This window comes from Porites lutea, chromosome 5 (genome assembly GCF_958299795.1).
Source record: "Porites lutea chromosome 5, jaPorLute2.1, whole genome shotgun sequence".
NCBI classification, from domain to species: Eukaryota; Metazoa; Cnidaria; class Anthozoa; order Scleractinia; family Poritidae; genus Porites; species Porites lutea.
In genome coordinates, this window is record NC_133205.1 from 14,157,639 (window position 1) to 14,177,269 (window position 19,631).

General features: G+C 37.8%; 2 protein-coding genes across 2 annotated transcripts in view; both read right to left on the reverse strand.

Annotated features, from left to right (window-relative positions):
- Window positions 1-7,928, reverse strand: part of LOC140937934 (uncharacterized) — a 39,670-nt gene extending 31,742 nt beyond the window's left edge. The window contains exon 1 of the mRNA XM_073387494.1: window positions 7,545-7,928. Within this exon, the coding sequence (XP_073243595.1) occupies window positions 7,545-7,928 (384 nt within the window). The remainder of the gene's footprint in view (window positions 1-7,544) is intronic.
- Window positions 7,929-14,395: 6,467 nt separating this feature from the next.
- LOC140937935 (uncharacterized) lies at window positions 14,396-16,322 on the reverse strand. The gene is made up of 2 exons (XM_073387495.1): window positions 16,157-16,322; window positions 14,396-14,866 (listed from the first exon to the last, which is right to left on the reverse strand). The coding sequence occupies exons 1-2, from the start codon at window positions 16,235-16,237 to the stop codon at window positions 14,396-14,398; spliced, it is 552 nt and encodes a 183-aa protein (XP_073243596.1). The 5' UTR covers window positions 16,238-16,322.
- Between the last annotated feature and the right edge of the window lie 3,309 nt (window positions 16,323-19,631).

The window sequence follows — 19,631 nt, forward strand, 5'->3', positions numbered from 1 at the left end:
CGATTAAGTATCCCATGGCGCACCTCGTTTCAAGCTAGATTATCACAGCATATGGGACATATGATCAGTATTCTTCAGCAGGCGCAAAATGAACATCACAGTGCTTGATGTGGATGTGGATGTTGAGAATATTGGGTTAGCATATATTCCCTGCACTTTGAAGGAGAATTCCGGCATTACTTTGAAGGGCTCTGGGTTTTACATGTGTTTCACTGATCTGTTTAGAACTACTTGTGCACTCAGTCGCAACTAAACACAAAGTAGAGGACTCAGCAACTGACAAGGTTCAATAGGAGAATCGAAACAATGATTGATCTAAAAAGTGATTTCCACAAAACAGCCGCTAATCTTTGACAAGGTTAAAGGATTATTGACAAGGTTTTGAATCACTGCTTCACGATTTTTAGGATTTTTACTTCTTTAGTCATTGTTGATCACATTATTTTATACTACTTTCTGCAACACGACTTTGAAAAATCACTAGGTATGACTTTGAATTGCATCTGAGCTACAGAAAAAGCATTTGAAGTAAGGAAACAGAAGCAGACTAAATGATTTTGTCACTGTCAAATATCAACATATTGTGTAATTGTATCCTATTGCTAACCTACCCAGCAATTCAGTTAATGCTGCAATTGGGTAAAATAAACAAGAATCAATCTATCTATCTAAAATATTGTTCATGCACTAAAGTGTTTTTATGCTACCTGTGAGTTTTACAAGTTCTTACACCGAGGATGAGCCAGATTTTCCTCGGCAAAAAAATCTCATTTTACAGAAAAAGGTGTCTGGCATAAACAAGGTTGAAAATTTGAAGGACCTTTCAAGACCTAATAAAGAAATCAAGTACTTTGTAGGGCCCTAAACTGAATTCGAGGACTTTTCAAGACAACTAGCAAAATTCAAGACCTTTTCAATATTGTATGAACCATGTTGTAAGAGACCACCTCCTGTAAGTGACCACTGAGTCTTTGCATTTTTGGTGGTTACTAAAAGGAAGTTTGAGAGTACTATATTTGGAACGAGAAAAAAACATAACTGACCAATCAAACTTAGTAAATGACGTGACGTAATTTAACTTCACGTTGAATGGACGATGATGGGGAAAAAATTGGCAAAAGCCAAGTAAGCTTTGAAAGGTTTAAACCAGGAAGCTTACCAAAATACTTAGCAGGAAATTGGCATACCACAAGGGCCAAACGTAAGAATATGAAACCCACTGATGATTGCACAACTTCTCGAAAAACGATACCTCGGTGACACTCTGCGCAGTAAACTTATACTGCAAATACGCTTTTAAAATTCTCATATTAAAAGTCTAGAATAAACAGCAAAACATATTTTCGAATAAAATTCATTAGTTGCGTATTGAGGAGTGTCTAAAAACTGAACCTTAAAGTAAAATTTGTATAAAATTTGCTGACACCTTCGCAAAATTATTTACTGATGCGTGCAATGAGAGCTTGGATGCTGAAGTATCACTATCGTGTTTCAAGCTAATTTTATGAATGAACAAACTCAAAACAATAGCCGGAGAAGCCGTTACTTGAAAATCTTTTTTTCAAAATCCAAAAGGTTGGCCTTTAAAGCAATTAGCGTAAGATTATCTGGATCGTGTATCCATCAACGCACGTAAAATCGGCACAGCACATGGCAAAATTCAGCACAAAATCGATCTCAAAATAGGGGCGCATTAATTTTTGTAATCACCGAACAAAAAATGTACTAATTAAAGCGTCTATAAAACATTTATAATTACATAAATTCCCTTTCAAAAGCGTAATTTTCTTGACCATAGAGTTCAAAATGTACCTGAAAATTCAGCAAAAACGTCGCTTCCTTGGTTGAATAATTCAACCGAAGCAGCGACGCATGCATTGGTCTGTTTTGAAAATGCGCTCCACCGTGAAGAAAACAAGGTTGAATTCTCTTGATTAAAAGGTCAGCCCCTTTCTCCACAAAAAGAAAACTGAGCATTCTTTTGAACTTTCTGTTTCCATTTTTTGTCTTGTAACGGTGTATTTTGAACCTTGAAATGCAGAACTCTGGTCTTACGTGGACTGACGCCAGCGCCAGCAGGTTCCTGAATTGTTATGTTTGTGGCAAGAAATAGCGGCTTTCGTTACTTTCAGGGGACCGAAGCTTTATAGGGGATTAATAACTAAGTGTGCGAGCAAAATGACGAGTTCTAAAAGACGAAAAAAATAATGTCGTATGTTCCACAACAAAGAACGAATGAAGTGCAAATACTGACTTAGAGAAACTTATTTAAGCTTTATACCTTACTGACCAGCATACGCACAACAGAACAGGGGATGCCAGGAGGTGGACACCAGTGGGTTAACTTCACGGAGTGAAGAGTTAACCCATTAAGTTTCTCTAAATCATCATTAGAGAAAGCTGCATAACTTCTCTTGCAGACTAGTCGCCAAGAAAGACGCGAGCCAAGATTTCTCCACGCTTTCCTTATGTTCCGATAAGCCATTTTTTTCGTTCTCTGTGGTCCTATCACTGCTTAGAGGGGGGAATGTATTTGACAGAGCTGAACAACCCTCAAGGGTCAGCCGCGTGAAACGCGCGGCAAACCTGGAGTAATAAAGATTGAAAAAACCTGCGCAGCGTAGTTACTTAATGTTGTAAAACAACCTAGTTACTGAAAATTGTAAAACTGACGCTGTATTTTAAGAATCTTAACCGACGTTTCGGCAATGCTGCCTTCCTCAGGGTATACAAGTATTTTTTTTATTAGTATTTAAACTGTGAATATGTAGACATTTTTATCCCCTAGCTGAAAGTCTAGGGTGCGTTCGATTGGGAAATCTGGATTTCGGATTTCCAATCGAACGCGAAATCCGAAAACGGATTTCGACACTGACAAATCTGTTTTTGGATTTTCATTTTTGCCGTTCGATTGGGAAATCCGAAAAAGGATTTGAAAAACTGTCTCTAAGAACAGCGGTCTTGCAAGCGTACGCATAATTAGCCAAAAAAAAAAAGACCGCTGTTCTCGAGAACAGTTTTGCAAATCTTTTTTCGGATTTCCCAATCGAAAGGTAAATAGGAAATCCATGAAATCCGGATTTGGATTTCTTAAAAAAAAAATCCACCCTGAGGACGGATTCGCGTTCGATTGGGAAATCCGGATTTCCCAATCCGAAAACTTCAGCCGAAAAGAAGGCTCCCGAAAATTCTAGGTGACCCTTTTAGGGTAAAATCTGTTGAAAATAGCTAATTTTATCATTTTTAGATGTTCGAAAATCCTTGGAGAGGCAGGCAAGCAAGAAATTTTGCAACTAATTTCCGAAAATTCTAGATCTCAAATCGTCTTCCGAGCAGATAAGTTCCCGAAAATTGTCGTTGGGTGCCCTAGGTACAGATTGTTGAGCGAGCTCGAAAAAGTAAAAGCGTCCTCAGTTCCCCAGAAACATAAATTTATCCCTCAATACATCTGATGGTGTTCGATTGAGCTCGGAAACTGAACTCAATCGAACACAATTTAATGCGGAAGTGAGTTCCATTGGCTCTAGTGAACCTATACAAAGCAAGCCATCAAAGCAGGTTTTTCTTGTGCTCTTTTACAATTTATTCAAAAACAGAAACCCCAGAACAATCTGACAGAACAGAACAAAGCTATCATTATTCCCGCGGGCGTCTCGGAAATTGTTGTACCCTTTCCTTTCTTAGCTAACTTACCATAGGCCTTATCACGGTTTTGACGAGTAGGCAACCACATGACAGCCGGTTTGTATGCGAGTTTAATGTCGAATAACTTCCGTAAAACGGCTGTTCTGAAAAAAATATGAATTGCAAATTAAAGTTTCACTCCTAACGATTCTACTTTTAAAATTTGAGGGCGTTAAATGCAGCTACATGCGCTAGAACCACTTTTTAAAATTTTCTATGCATTTTCCTGTAAAGGTTTCCCGGAAAAATTGCAGACAAATATATGGAAAATCTAAAGCAAGCGTCTGGAGAAATTTAAGCTCACTAACGGCCCCCAAAATTTGCTAGTAAAGTTCCTTTGCTGTATAGCTTTAGTTTACAGTTCACATTTTTTTCAGAACACCCGTTTGACGGACATTATTCGCACATTAGGCCTCATCCTCGGTGTAAAAACCTGTTAAACTCACAAGTGACGTAACACAAAGGAAACAAAGAAGTCAACACAATAGAACGTAGAAAAACAAAAGGTGCGAAACAAAGGAAAAGTTCACAGGTTCTCACACCGAGGTAAACGGTAAAACCCCACATTAGATTCCCATACAAACACTGTAATTTCTCACGCGGTTGCCTACTCGTCAAGATGGCTTCCAAAACCGCCGGATAAGGCCTATTGCGGAAAGACATCTGAAGCCATTTCTGCGGATTTCTTCGTTTACGAAGACACGTGCGCTACACTCCGGGCTAACTCGAACTTCCAAGATCTGGTTATGGATTTTCAAGGCTTGTTTACACAAATCACGAGTTCGAAAATTGTTCGATTGGGTTTGATTGATCTTTTTTTTAGTTAGTTCGATTTCGTTCGGGTTCGATTTACCATTCTGGGAATATTTCGACTGTCACAGTAGAGATAATTTGGGACTACTTTGAAATCGGAGATACTGTAGTTGAGACGTTTCTTTTGTAAATGTGTCTCTGTAACTTAATATTTTGGCGGGAATTTCGCACACAGGTCTTTCTCTTTAGTTGCCCGTCGACGACAAATAACAAAACTTTTTTGTCCGGTATAAATTTTATAGTCTGCTACTCCATTTCAGTTCCCTAAGGTTGGTGTACATCATGTGTCTGAAACCAAAAGTCATTTAGAATTTAAATAATACTTGCTTTATGCAAACAGTGTTTTGCAAGCTTTTTTGTTAGTGAAAGCCTTTTCAAGGGGCCTTGAAGACATGCAACATAGCAGAGACAAATGTTTTGCCAGAAGAACAGGTGAGATGCGGTCCCCTTTTTTGCTGTCTCATATCTCTTTATAAAGTATATGCTCGTTAGTATTCATTAATAGGCCAAAATGAACATTATGCCAGAATATCTGAAGCTTTCCCAAAGTGAATACTCACACTCAATTATTTCGGAGTCAAACACCTACCCCAGAGAAGGAAAAAGGTCACTTGACATCCCCACTACAAGGTAAGGCGAGGTTAAAATGCTATTGACAAACTTTTTATTCTTTTTTTAAGGGTTAGGGTAGGTAGGCTTGTATTCCTCCACACATTCCCCCCAAAATAAATAAATAAACAAAATAAAATAAATTTTATTTCAGTCCAAAGTTCACAAAAAAATATGGTCACTGATTATTTAAGAGTATTGGTCCAGTGATATTTACTTAAAAACCTTTGCAGAAAATAGGCTCAGGCCTTGGATATTTTCTTATAATAATAATGGCAATAATAATAATAATAATGATTATAATAATATTATTATTATTATTTTTATTCAGGGGTATAGCCCAGGCCTAAATTTCCTTGGTTGGCTCACGCAACCACTTGTGATAAATAGCCCACGTTCGATATATGAAAAAATTCTAACATGACTCCAAGGCTTTAGGGTCAAAATTGCAAATTTTTCACAGCTCCATTGTCTTGCTGTTTCCAGAAGACTTGAGCACAAATAAGACCAGATCAAATATAGAGAAATGACCAGACAGCCTCGAAGTCGTGTTAGATTAATGTTTTAATGTATTGAACATGAGCCATGAGCTAAAGAGCTCAAAATTTACGTCATGTCAGTGCATAACAGTCATGCTTGCAATCAAGAGAGTTTCAAACGAGAATTTTTCAGGACATGTGGAAATGAGATTATAGGCCGAGCACTGAGCCAGGCTTACAAGTAGTAGAAAAGTTGGTTATGCCTCTGTTGTTGTTGTTGTTATTATTATTATTATTATTATTATTATTATTATTATTATTATTATTATAACAACGCTACTATTAAAATCCTATTTACAATTAATTCACTTAGAAAAAAAAAACTTCTTCGTCAAAACACTATTTACAATTCCTTTCGTTTAAAAAAACACTTAGTTTTGATAAGAAAAAAAATCATTTAATTAAGTAAAATTATTAAAAACATTTCATTTCAATTAAAACAAACCATTTCGATTTAAAAAAAAAGAACTATTTTCAAGGTTAATTGCAATCACTAAAAACGAAGAAGATTAAATAGCGTTCTTTATGACTTATTAACAAATATTTACCAGTTAAAAGTAAGGAAACACATCAATAGTCCGATTGAATGGCTCCTTCAACAACTTCGAAGTCAATATCAACATTCTTAATGTCAGATGGCATTCTTCTTATCTTAGAGCCTCTAAGACAAACCAACGCTGATCTCAAGAGTGCGAATGAGGTTTTGATTCTGATTCGCGAGATGGTTTTGGAATACTGGTCCCTTTCTTGATGGCAATTAGCTGTGCTAAACGGCTTATGAAACATCAAGCACTCCTTTCCCATTCTGCCAGTTGTGGTGAAGACTAAAGGTGTAAATGTTCCATACTCGATATCCAAAACTCTTCTTGAGTAGAGACGCTTTTTGTCGTTCTCATGGATACGATGTATTTGTTGTGGCTCTAGGTCGCTATACGATACAGCATTAGGGTATCAACTCTCACATCGAAGAATGCAGATCGATGTCGCTCCCAGAAACCACGGGGCATGGATTCTAACCTCGCATCCTGAGCTTTGTCAGATCCTCTGTTTAAATGTTCGACAGAGATGTCTTGAAGTACTGGCACGATCTCGACATCGTTACACACCATACTCAGAAATTCAGCATCGAGATCTCTTAGCTCGTTGTGGCGTTGAGTAATAAAACCTCCTAGTTTGCAAATCATAAAGTGATCAACCGTAAAGGCTTCCCCACAAGCGCATGTGAAGGGGAGATCTTCCACTGGCCAGTCAAAGAGTAGTTTAACAGCATCACGGAACTCCCTCTCATTGAGGTTAAGCCCAAATCCTGGAGGGGAGGGACTGTAAGCCATGCTGATGATCCCTTTTCTGTCGCCAGATCTAATGCTCGCTGAGTCTTTAATTGGTGCCATCTCCTGTGTTTGAGTTCCCTTGATCTTTCACGTCTTACTTCCTGTTGTGCAAGTTTTGGGAGGGAATCTTCAGGTAACTGCTGTGACTGAGATACAATTTGTTCAACAAGGGGCTTTGTTACTTTAATAGACGAAGCATATTCGCGCCTTGCTTCAAGGGACGGGTTTCCCAGGCTCAGGTCACCCAAGCAAACTGGCAGCGCTAGAATATTCCTTTCCAGCTGATTACACTTGAGCTCAGTAATCGTAGGAATGAGCATGTGCGATATTACTACATTCCCTAATGGCTCTAACAGATCTTGAATGTCAGGCAAAGTTCTTAAAAAGTAAGTCCACCGATGGTTCAAGCCAAAAATGTAGTGTGCGTAGCAACTTGTGGTTGAGGACAAATTCAGCTAACTTAGCTATGTCACTGATCTAATTAGTCACCTTTTCGCTGACATGATTCTTCTAAATTTTCCCTTGATCATATTGCTGCCCCAAGGTGTTTTTGCCATTGTACTGTTACATTAATGGACGTGTCCTTAAAAGCTTCCCTGACACTTTCTTCCTTATCTGGTTTTGCAATGATCCAGCATTTCCAGTCGTTCGGAAAATAACCAAAATCCTGACCAAGGGTGCTAAGGGCAGCCCACCACGTCCTAATTTCCATAATGGAGCCAGCTCCACGAGCATCACAGCTGGCATTATCTGCAAACCAACATTGCGTCACACTGGACGCTGCTTGTAGACTCGTAATTAAAGGCTGGATGTGCTTAAGGCATATAGACCCATAGCAAGCGGTTCCTTCTGCTGAAACGATCTCTTTCTCACCAATGACAAATAGTCGAGCTGGCTGTCTGTAGGTATTAATAGCGTAAATTGCTATTTTAGGATCTTTTAATATTTTCATTTAATAATCAAAATTTTAGTCTAGGATAGTGAAATGTAATTTGGTCATGTGCTAATAAAGATTTATTTTTTTTCATAAAGCTGTCCATTAGTCCATTAAATCATGAAAACGTCTATGGAATGTCAATTGTACAAGTTTAATTATTTGTTAAAATATTTGTCCAAAATTCCTGTAGATATCTTACAGCTCAGCTTGAACATTCTTGCGATGTGTAATGAACTAGACAGGAATCCCTTTTGCATAATTGATTCACACTTGTCTACAAGCTCTTTTATATTTGATCAACCTCTTTCGAACAGCCTCCAATAACATCCATGATGATGTTATGCTCATGACCTTGTACTCAGGATATGGGCTCGTCAGCTCTAGTCTCAATTGACTGTACTTAGTTGTCTTCTCGAAATTTTTAGACTCTATTTTCCAGCCATGGACAGCTCATTTCAATTACTCTGACTTGCTTGCTGGTCTTGTCAATGATCGTGGCATCGATTCTATTTATTTAGCTTTTACTCGAGTTGTGTCAGCGAATAATGGAACGTCCTAGAAGGCAGCTGCATGCTCATTCTCATACAGCGCCTTGAGTGTGTCTTGTGAGAACCATGATGGTTCAACTTTAGTAATGAGGTGTAAAAATCTAAGGACTTCAAAGAATAAGATCTTGAAAGCATTGTTATGTGTCTGTAGGTACTTAGTCTGCGCCAGTGCACTACAGCCAGTTAGAATGTGCTGCACATTCTCCAGGGAATCCCCGCATAGGCGAAATTTTCCATCAGTTACTTGTGATTTTGTTTTTCTGTTGTAGTAACCCTTGGTAGGTAACAGTTGCCGGGAAAGGTCTTGTAAACCAGCAATAGAATGCGTTGGGGCATTCTTTCATGAAGAAAGCCACGCAAAGCACTCCTTCAGTTTTGTTGTCGTCGTCCCATCTGTTCTTGATAAGCTTTCCTTGCCATCTCGCCTGAGATGCCGTTGATTGTATCTCCTGCTGGCGCTCTTTGTAGATTCTCTGCTTTACCTTCATTAGCTTCGACTTCTTTATCATCGACGTCAGCAACTGGCTTAGGGAAGTTTACTGAACACAACTAAAGATCCAGCTCCACTGCGTACTTCTTAGCATCTTTAATGATGGAGCAGATGGAGTGGCGTCCATTTTTTGCGGCTTTTGTAGTTCTTCAAACGATCTTATTACAGCTGCCATCGTAGGGCGGTCAGCGTTGCAATAAAGCTATACTGCAGCTTTGATCTCAGTGTTCTTGTATTCATTCTCCACAGACTCATGAGACCTCCTCCACAGAGATTCCTAGGGAGTATCGCTGTCGATCCCTTGGGGTGATTTCCCCCATTTTCCACGATGATCTTTCTTCCCCCGCGGTCAAGCTGTTGGATGTTAGCAATCGGCCAAGTTTGTGGGCACATCAAGTACACAAGTTCTTATAAAGCGTACTGATTGGACCCCACTACCTTTGCATGACCTGACAATGCGCTGGACCAGATGATTGATACTGAGCCTCTGTAAGTATGTCTTTGCTGCGGCTTCCAGTAATTGCTTATCCTCTTGTTTGGTGTTTTCGAAAACGCCCAGGAACTTGTATGTGTTATGTTAGTCCACTCTCTTGATAGGTTTAAGATCAGCTATCTTCATATCTCCACTTCCTTGCTCGACTTGTCCCCCGTTCACGTGTATCACTGCACACTTCTTCTCATTCTTCCACTTCAAACCGGTGCTTTCCATTCCATTCTTTGCGATTGTCATGACTCGCTTCAGCTTGTTCTTAGAAGCAGTAAACGATTTCATGTCGTCGATGTATAGTCAGGTGAGTGATCTTAGTTGATGTAGGCTTAGATAGCCTGTATTCCTCAGTTGCCCCTTACCTTCCTTGCGATTGGATTCAAGCACAATATAACAGGATAGGATTAGCATTATTATCTCTTTTATCACAGTCTTTGCTGGTGTTCTTTTTGTGCATCATCCGGGCGCAAACCATGCACCTAGATCATCAGTCACTCGTCAAGTCAATCATTCTGTTCATACACTAATCACCTTTCTGAGGATTCGCGCAGATACCAGCATGCAGATCTTTTGAATCTCTGTCATAGTAGCTCTCTCTGATACTTTTTTGATGTCTTCTACCATACCCTTGTTCACTGTACTAAGCGCAACAACAACCACAGGGATCCCTACGGTTTTCATATGCCACATTCTCTGTATTTCATTATTATCATTATTTAACATTGTTGCGTATAAGTTGGCAAAATTTAATGAACACCACCAGGAAAAATTAAACTTCAACAGGCTTTAAATGCCTTAAAGCAATTTTGGTATAAAAATAATATTATCGATTGTGATTTTGGAGTAATAATATAACAATTTGAAGTGCAACACAGAACCTCATCAAAACCTTAAGATTGGCAGAAATTATAAATACTGAATTACTTAAATACACTTTCGTGGGTGTCAAAAGTTCCTCATGTAGAAATATGTTTGTTTGTATTTAAAAAGCAATAATGAAATAAAAGTACCATTAACTGAATCAATAGAAAAAAAGGTCCACTTTGTTGGTAAAACAGAGCATACAACAGATAACTCCCCCACCCTGAAGTACGCAATCAAGTACAAGTGGTCAGCTCGGAAAAAAAATCCTAGACAAAATAACTTGTATTTATCTCCCCAACGATCCAAATTATTCTTCTCTGCTCTAGTTGATATTCCTTGAGTGTAGTACCAAATCCTTTACCACTGCATATAAAACTGCTCCTAGTTTAGTTTACCCAGCTACTCTTATGAGCATGCTTCGCAGCATTAACTCCAGGCTTCACTCAAAGGATGCCTAAGGCTTAAAAAAACGGAAGAAAAAGGACTCCAACGGCGAGAGTCGAACCCGGAACCACCGTCGTGTAGGGAAGACGCGTTATCTATTGCGCCACGACAGCAAGCATTAATGACGTATGACAAATTAATCATTTTTAAAACTTTTGCTCGTGAAATTCTGCCGGTCGACGCCGTTTGAAGCCGGTAGAGTGTTATTTATGAAGAATTGAAAGATATATTCGTAGAAAACAAGCACGGTTTTGACAGTTAAAACTGTACTTTAACTCATTTCGTCGACTTTAAAGAACATATGGCCGACAAGTGTCTCGCAAAACCGTTGAGAAGTCTCTTGCAGCTTGCGATTCTCGGCGTTAACGTGAGAGAATCACTTGCAATTCAGTAGCCTTCGAGCAAGCTCTCCTATTTGGGCGGGCAAAGCGAGCTGCGCTTCTCTCCTCCGTCCCCCGTTGTCGCATCTCCTCTCGCGTGCCATTCGCGCGTGTGCTTTTCACGATATCCCCCAAATGGAGAGCTTGCACGCAGGCTAGCGATTCAGCAACAGTAAACATTTCCGTTTTTATTGAACAAAGGAACATTTCATTTCAGAATGACATTTCACTAAAAACCATGAGATTGGGAGTCTTGTCGTGGGAAACGTTAAAACATCGTGAGACTCACGGCAAAATCGTGAGCTTGGACCAGCTTCGCTTGGGAGTCGAAGAGCAATTGCTGATCTTTTCGTCATGTTTATCGCCTGGACGAGTCAAGAAGCTTCAAAAGTTCATAAACTTCGGTCTTAAAGTTGGCCATAGTGCTAATTTAATTGAAACATTCAAAGTCCACATGAAGACAATCGTCCTGTTGCTCTTGTGAAATGAGCTGAAATGTACAAAATCAGCACATCGGGATTATCGCGATCGCGGAACGGGAACAATCTACGACAGTTGTCGTTTTGATATCGGGCGCTTCGTGTGGAGCCGACTGATTTACGAAAAGTGTCTACATCTGAGTGACAAATTTGCATATCGCAGTGCCCTCAATAACTTGTTCCTTCACTTCGCGTAATCCACAAGTTAAAAAGGGGAACAACAATGTGCAGCTGAATTCTTTTTCTTCTTTTCTTCTTTCTTTTTTTTCAATCTGAGAAGTGACATTCTTTGCTTGAAGTCCAACTCTGCAATGGAGACACTTCTTCTCAACCTTCACCTTGCCCAGGCAACGACCTGAAGTGTAATGAAAAATTCCAAAATGGAAAATATGTTAGTCCTCAGGAAATGATCACTATCATGGCGGCTTTTTTCTTTTTTTTTTTCTTTTTCTCCCTAGCAACAGTTTCAAAAGTAGCAGAATGGGTCTAGTTATCCACTCCAGATTAAATTCAATATTAGCAATTCAATATTAGCAGATAACAACGTTCTTAAATGTCTTTTACATGTAGATGTGCCACCAAGGGAGGGCTGATGAACACGTAATAGTATGTGTGGTCATCAAAGAAGGGGATGACCTTGACCCTGTGCGCAGGTATGTATTATAAGAATTCTAACTTTGGTAACAAGGGAACACATTTCTAAACTAAAAATAACAGAATTTTTTTTTACTGCACACACAAGAAGTTTCTCCCTACCCCTCGATGGAAAATTAATTCTCTGAAAAAGTGAGGAAAATTGTTACTCATATCTTCCTATATCCTTGCCCAGAAATACTCCCTGTTATAAAAGAATGTGGTCTTCATGTTAGCTAAAACGTTTGTACTTTGGTTTCAGATTTGAATTTCGTTAATAATATTTAACAATTATTGGATGAGGTTAGGGAAAATATTGTGATTTGTCTGCGAGACACTGACAAATCACAATATTTTGTGAGTTTGTTCTTTAATGAATATCTTCGGAAGCGAAGCAATCTGCCATTTTTCCCACAAGAGCGATCCCAAGAAGGAGAAAAGCGTGGTTCATTTACGCATGAGCAGAATATTATTTGCAGCCAAACAAAGTTGGACAACATTGTGCATGAGCAGACCATTAATTAAAGGCAGTTATTTGCAGGTCATGTGGTGGGCTCTTGACCAATACATTTTATTAGTTTGTGTAGTTTTTAATTTATTGATATTGTGTTTTAATTTCATCATTTCGTAGAATGCTTAGCTTTTTGGGGAATACCCCCAACATATATTTTTGGACTGCCAAATGGGGGACAAAAAGTGCCAGACAAGGTAAATATTAAAATAAAGGTACATATAACCACAACATTTGGAGAAGTCCTGTTGAAGTGAGAAGTGGTGTCAAGTAAAGACAAATCTTAGCACTAGTTCAAATCCTAAAAAGCACCTTTCTATTTGTTTCAACTATACTAACTATGATAATCCTTGCCTGCACGTCAGTTATTCACATTAATTTCAGTCATAATATTATTAATTATGTTACATACGTTATTGCCTATATTTATCACATAATTATCTCAAATTTGCAGTCTCAGATAAATTTGGCTCGAGTAGCCCTCAAACAGAGGTGTTCATCCTTGCACCGACGACATCACGACCAGTTCTCATGGAGCGGTATTCTGGTAAGCTACCAGCACAGCTGCTTAAAGCTATTTTAGCTATTTTAGCTATTTTCGTTAGGATTATTTATTTACATGCTATTATTCTTGGCATGTGTTCTCTTTTTCAAGTTTATCACATAACCAAGCCATACCATAAAATACTACACAAAAAAATCCATAATTTGACAATGTTTGACAGAAAAAGCTGATGCATTTATAGCAATACTTGACTATTTATTACACCAGTGGGTTCATTGTTAACATTTTGCATTCTTGTTCTGCATTAAAGGAGATGCTTTGAAAACGGTTATGCAACAAGACGTAATGAATGCAATAAACCATGGACATATTTCACTGAAAGGTCTAAAAAGTGAAAGGTAACGCCATGTTATTACTTACCTTTTGCCCTGGAAATTTCCAGTTGCTGATAAAGGCATGTTTGCAGCTAGTCTGATTGCTGGCCATTTTCCTGATCAATATCAAACCTAAAAGTGGAACCCAAAAGAGTTCGCTTTTTAATAATATTAAAGGTATTATAAAGTGTTAGATGTTCAGGGTGTTCATTAGGCATCGGAGATCGGAGAATTCTCCGTTTGCTACAATGAATTTTCTGGCTAACGGTCAAATTAATAGCCTATGACTATTTTTTACTCAGATGTGGAGCCTCTTTAAAAATATTCTCCTTCAACGTTACACCTTTCTCCTGCTACTAGAATTCTTAATGAAAACCCTGGATGTTACGGTTAGCTGAAGTTGAACGTTATCTGTTCTTGCAGGAAAGAATGTGTGCTCTCAGAGTCAAAAGACTCCAAATTTACTCAAGCCAAAGAGGACGAGGACGAGGCAGACACTGAGGTAAGGGGGGAATGCAAGCAGATGTTGGCACATGAAAATGTACCATTGAATAAGAAATTTAAATGATGCTTATTATGCCAGTGTTTTTTTTACAAAATTCCAATTGAAAATGAACTAATGTTTTAAACTGAATGTTTATTTCTAGTATTACTTTTATATAACAAATCATATTAGCTGGTTAAAAAAAAAAATTCTACTTCGGAATATTTTAAGTAATTCTCAGGCTCTTCTGTCTTTGCTCAACACAGAAACATAGAATTATTTACTACTTGTATTTCTGGACATCTAACCTCATAATGTTCTTAACTGAGCCAGATCCTCTGTGTCCATGCTCTTCATGAGCAAGGATCTTTGCCACCAGGTTCTTGGGATCATAACCCTCGCAGACTGGGTTCTTAATCGAGCCAGGTCCTCTGTGTCCATGCTCTACGTGAGCAAGGATCTTTGCCTCCAGGTTCTTGGGAACATAACCTTCGCAAACTGGGTCCTTAATCGAGCCAGGTCCTCTGTGTCCATGCTCTACGTGAGCAAGGATCTTTGCCACCAGGTTCTTGGGAACATAACTCTCGCAGACTGGGTTCTTAATCGAGCCAGGTCCTCTGTGTCCATGCTCTACGTGAGCAAGGATCTTTGCCACCAGGTTCTTGGGAACATAACTCTCGCAGACGGGGTTCTTAATCGAGCCAGGTCCTCTGTGTCCATGCTCTATGTGAGCGAGGATCTTTGCCACCAGGTTCTTCGGAACATAACATAACATGTAACACAGAATTAATCAAAGACTGCATTCACAACAATACTGACTACCAAGTATGACTTTTGACTAGATGCCTTGCCAAGCTGTTATTACTTGCCATAAAAAATATTAATGTATAATAAGTCATTATAAGGGAAAGCATGCTTTGCCAAAAAGGTATAATAATTAGGTAAATGGGTTGAACGTTTTTAGATAATGCCGGTAGGGAACGATAATAATGCATAAGCATACTCTTAATATTAAGTTAAATGAGTACCCTCAAGCAAGTACAATACATTGATTTAATTATTACAAAATAAGTATTTGATGAAGGAAGTTATCAAATACCAAATCCAAGACACAAGTCATTTAATAAACTAAAATTAAATAACTACAAATGAAAATACACTGAATCAATTATTAGACTAGCAAACAATGTGCTACTTAAAAACAAGTCATGCAAAGTCATAACCACTGGGAATTGCAAACAAGCGACAAGAGTGTGACCAAAGATGAACACAGTCAAGATGCAAATAACAAGAAAAGATGGAATACTTCTGGAAAGTTTCAAAGGAGAGTTCAATGGTTAAGGCATGGTAGAAACACAGTGACTAATCTCTCAGAGCCAGAGAGCAAGATGTAAATAAAGAAGACTACAAGTACTAGAGAGTTTCACACGGTGTATATCTAAATAGCTAGGAGAGGAGGCAAAAGGCTATTGGTCAAGTTTGGGGAAGAGGTTGTTAGCAGGGGTTGATACGTCAGCTGACAGGGGTAATGGGTGAACTGCAGTCAGGTTACAGGTGAAAGGCATCCTTGTCATTGACTGAAAACTTCAGACACCAAAGGAAATATTAATTTAATGCATATATTTAACTTCTTTAATTCGATTGGGTACTTTTAAACAAGGCTAAAATTTAAAATACAATAATCATATGTAAAAAGAAGAAAGCATTAATGTAAGTTCCCAGTAAGTCTATTTGATAGAAAACAAGATAAAATTTAATAGCTATGACATACACAATATTGTAACGCCTATGTTCCAAACAAACATACTATTTATAACACCTCCTTATATTTTTAGAACTATATGATAATGAAAACTTTATGAAAACTTTAAAAATAACAAAATTATAAATAATCAAGAACCTGTAAAGTGCTCTTTGATAATTGATAAACTGTAGATTCCAAATTCAATGGACATTTCCACCCCTATCTGCCCAGGTTGGACAGTTCACAATCAACAGGAATTTGACCAGTAGACACTAACAGTGAAGCGCACTAATAACTTACCCACTGATGCTTAATCAGTCTTCTGGTACAATTCACAGTTGAAAAAAAAGGCTGCCCTCTTTGGGTTGGCAGGGTAGCCATAATCTGGACAGCATTCCTCCCTTCTGTTTCACTCTTTTTTGCAGGTTTACTCCAGAGGGGACATTCCAGACAGAAGTCTAGGAGAGGAACTAGTAAAGACAGTTGAGGGTGAGCAATTCAATCTATTTATAAGGGTAAATAGAGATGTAGTGTAACTGTCCAAACTAGTCTGGATATTATTAAGTTCTTAAGAATACAGTTTAGATCACTTCTCATATCATCGACAGACCTGAAAATGACAATATGAATTTTATAAACAAGAGGCAATAACAGCAAATATTTTCCATAAGCACTCTTGCCAATAACACAATCACCCTGTCTACAGTTCTCTTCTTTTTGGAATTTTTTAAATATTATATTGTTTCATCAACTATGATGAAATTTAGCAGCTTTCTTGTTCTACAAGGCAATTAAAATGTATATTTTACTATAGACATGTTGTACAGTTGTTATTATTGTATATAAGGTAATATTCATTTCTCCTGTGTTTCAAATTTATTAGCATTCATCACCATATCAAAAAACAAAAGAGAAAGTACAACAGAATTGCAACTCGAAGGCAATCTAGGTTAGAAACCCAACCATAATTTTGACTGGTAATAATAATTTTAAATTCTTCTGATTTCTTATACCTTTCACTATGTTATAGATGCAAGCCCAACCAGCCCAAGATCGTCTGATACATGTTTCCCAACAGCTTCCACCCCTTTGACTCTCACCTCCTTAACCACCCCATCGACCACATTAGCACCATCTGTCGCCACACACACCAGCTCATTGACTCTCCCCCTTCACACAGAAGGTAAGGGAAAAAAAAAAAATTATTATTCAAATAGAGATAAGTTAATAATACCAAAAAACAAAAGAGAAAGTACAACAGAATTGCAACTTGAAGGCAATCTAGGTTAGAAACCCAACCATAATTTTGACTGGTAATAATAATTTTAAATTCTTCTGATTTCTTATACCTTTCACTATGTTATAGATGCAAGCCCAACCAGCCCAAGATCGTCTGATACATGTTTCACAACTGCTACCACCCCTTTGACTCTCACCTCCCTAACCACCCCATCGACCACATTAGCACCATCTGTCGCCACACACACCAGCTCATTGACTCTCCCCCTTCACACAGAAGGTAAGGGGAAAAAAAATAATTAATTATTATTCAAATAGAGATAAGTTAATAACACATAGAAAAATATGACACAGATTGCTCCGTAAGAGTGTGATTTAAGGAGGGCTTGACTTACAACAAGTAAAATTACAGCAGATACAATGATTTGACTTTGAGTCAGTGTAACGATCAAGTTAGTTAGAGTTCTATAAGCTCCATTGTTACCATATCAGGAATGTGTGTATACAATCCAGGTGTAAAAAGTTTACATGTTCCTTAATCTAAGATCTAAAAGATGAAAAATATAAAAAGTTGAGAAAATGGTACTCAGGTATATGTGTGTATAACTGTTACCACTATCGTTCTGGTTAATGGAATAATATTGTGGACTTTTTTTTTTTTTTTCAGATGGAGACTACCTCCCAAAACAGGAAACAAAAAGGAAAAGACGAAAAGATACCAGAAGCAGAAAAGATAGACGGGAAAATAAGAAAAAAAAAGGATGCAGAGTAATGAGACTGATGGTGTTTGAATAGAGGTTTTTACCTAGAGAACGGCTATATAGAATCAATTACGTTTAAGGAGTATTATGGGATGCCTGGGGGGGCATGAGCACGATCTCATATATTCACTCAGTATTTACGCATGCTTTTTGGCTCAATTTTCCTAGGAAAAAATTGTAGCGGGAAAAAAGATCGTTGTACCATGTTTGGATGTAATAGTGATCGATTTTTTCCAGAGAATTATACAGTGAAGTTTTCTTTGTTCCCGAAAAGCAAACATAAATACTGAGCAAGTGCCCCCACTGGGCATCCTATAATACTCCTTAGATTTAATTAGTTCGATATGGCAGCTGTATTGGTAGAAAGGTCTATTCACAATATTATTATTTCAGACAAAAATTTGCCCAACAAGAAGTTCAACCGTCACTTTGTTACAGCTATTTTGAAATCACAAAATTTAGAAAGTAGCAATATTTATTTGACCTATTAGCAGGAGAAGCAGTAATCAAAAGGCAGATACATTTCATTTTGTACCCAAAAAAGAAATGATACTATATAGTGTGCCAATGGTGTGATGTAAAAGAAATGATGCCATTTAGAGCATGAAAGCTGTCATTTATAGAGATATGGTTTAGGGCCAATCAGATTGCAGTAATTACCAGTGATTTCAAAATGGATGTAACAAACTTGGGAATCAAGTTTATAATAACCTCTTTGGTAGAGAAAAAAAAATAGCGTTTTAACATTTTAATCACCACCTATGTTGTGTAACACAACATGCGCTATGCAGTGTAACACGTTTCTTGTTTGGTAGGTTGTATGCAGAGTAGTCAAGAGCATTTTAAAATCTTTCAAAACAAATTTTTTTTTAATTAAACACACAATTGATTAAGGGCAAAAACATGTCATAGCATGCCAATTAGCACACAAAATTGCAGAAAAACTGAAAATAAAGTAAAATACGTAATGAGAGAGTCAGAGAGTGTTATCCCCTACTAACACTGTAAGAAACTTAAGATGCAACTATTCTCGGCAAGGAAACAGCTAGCCGAACATACTAATTATGCAAAATTAATATGTAAGGCGCACTCTATCCTCATATTTTGTGCACTGGATCAGTGCATCTTAAGGTGTCTACCATTTCACATTAATTGGTGGTTTTCAGCTGACATCCTGGTGGCCATGCTGGTGGATGGAAACAAAAGAGTTTCTCTCTGCTGGGAATGAAACTCTTTTTTCATGCAAATTCTACGAAATAAAATTTCATTGTTTTGCCCACCAGCATGGCTGCCTTGTAACGTGGTTGAAAACAAGCAGTAACAAAGGTGACAGATTTAGTATTAAGTAATGGTCCAGATAAGAAGGAAAGGACCAAAACGCAGTGAACACGTCGTAATGCAAAAAGGTGCTAACTTTACTATTGTCTCTACTAAGGTTCTGATTGGTTTGACCATCAAATTTTACGAAATCTTCACAAAGCAGCATGTATATTAATCCCTTTTTTTCTATCCAACTTCCTTATGACAAAATCTCGTCTGAGTCTAAGTAACACAGAAATCGTATGTGCGGATCATGTAAAATTGTGAACATTTCTTGGCTATTAGTTGCAACTCTTGTGATTGGTCGAAATGTTTTAACACAAAAATACACCCTTTAAAAGTGGAGTTTAAATACATTTTCTTTCGTAAACAGACTTTTTGCTGCGTAAAAATGAAAACATTTCTATGTGAGGAAAGCTTATTGCGCCACAGCAAAAGAAATTGCTTCCCTTCTT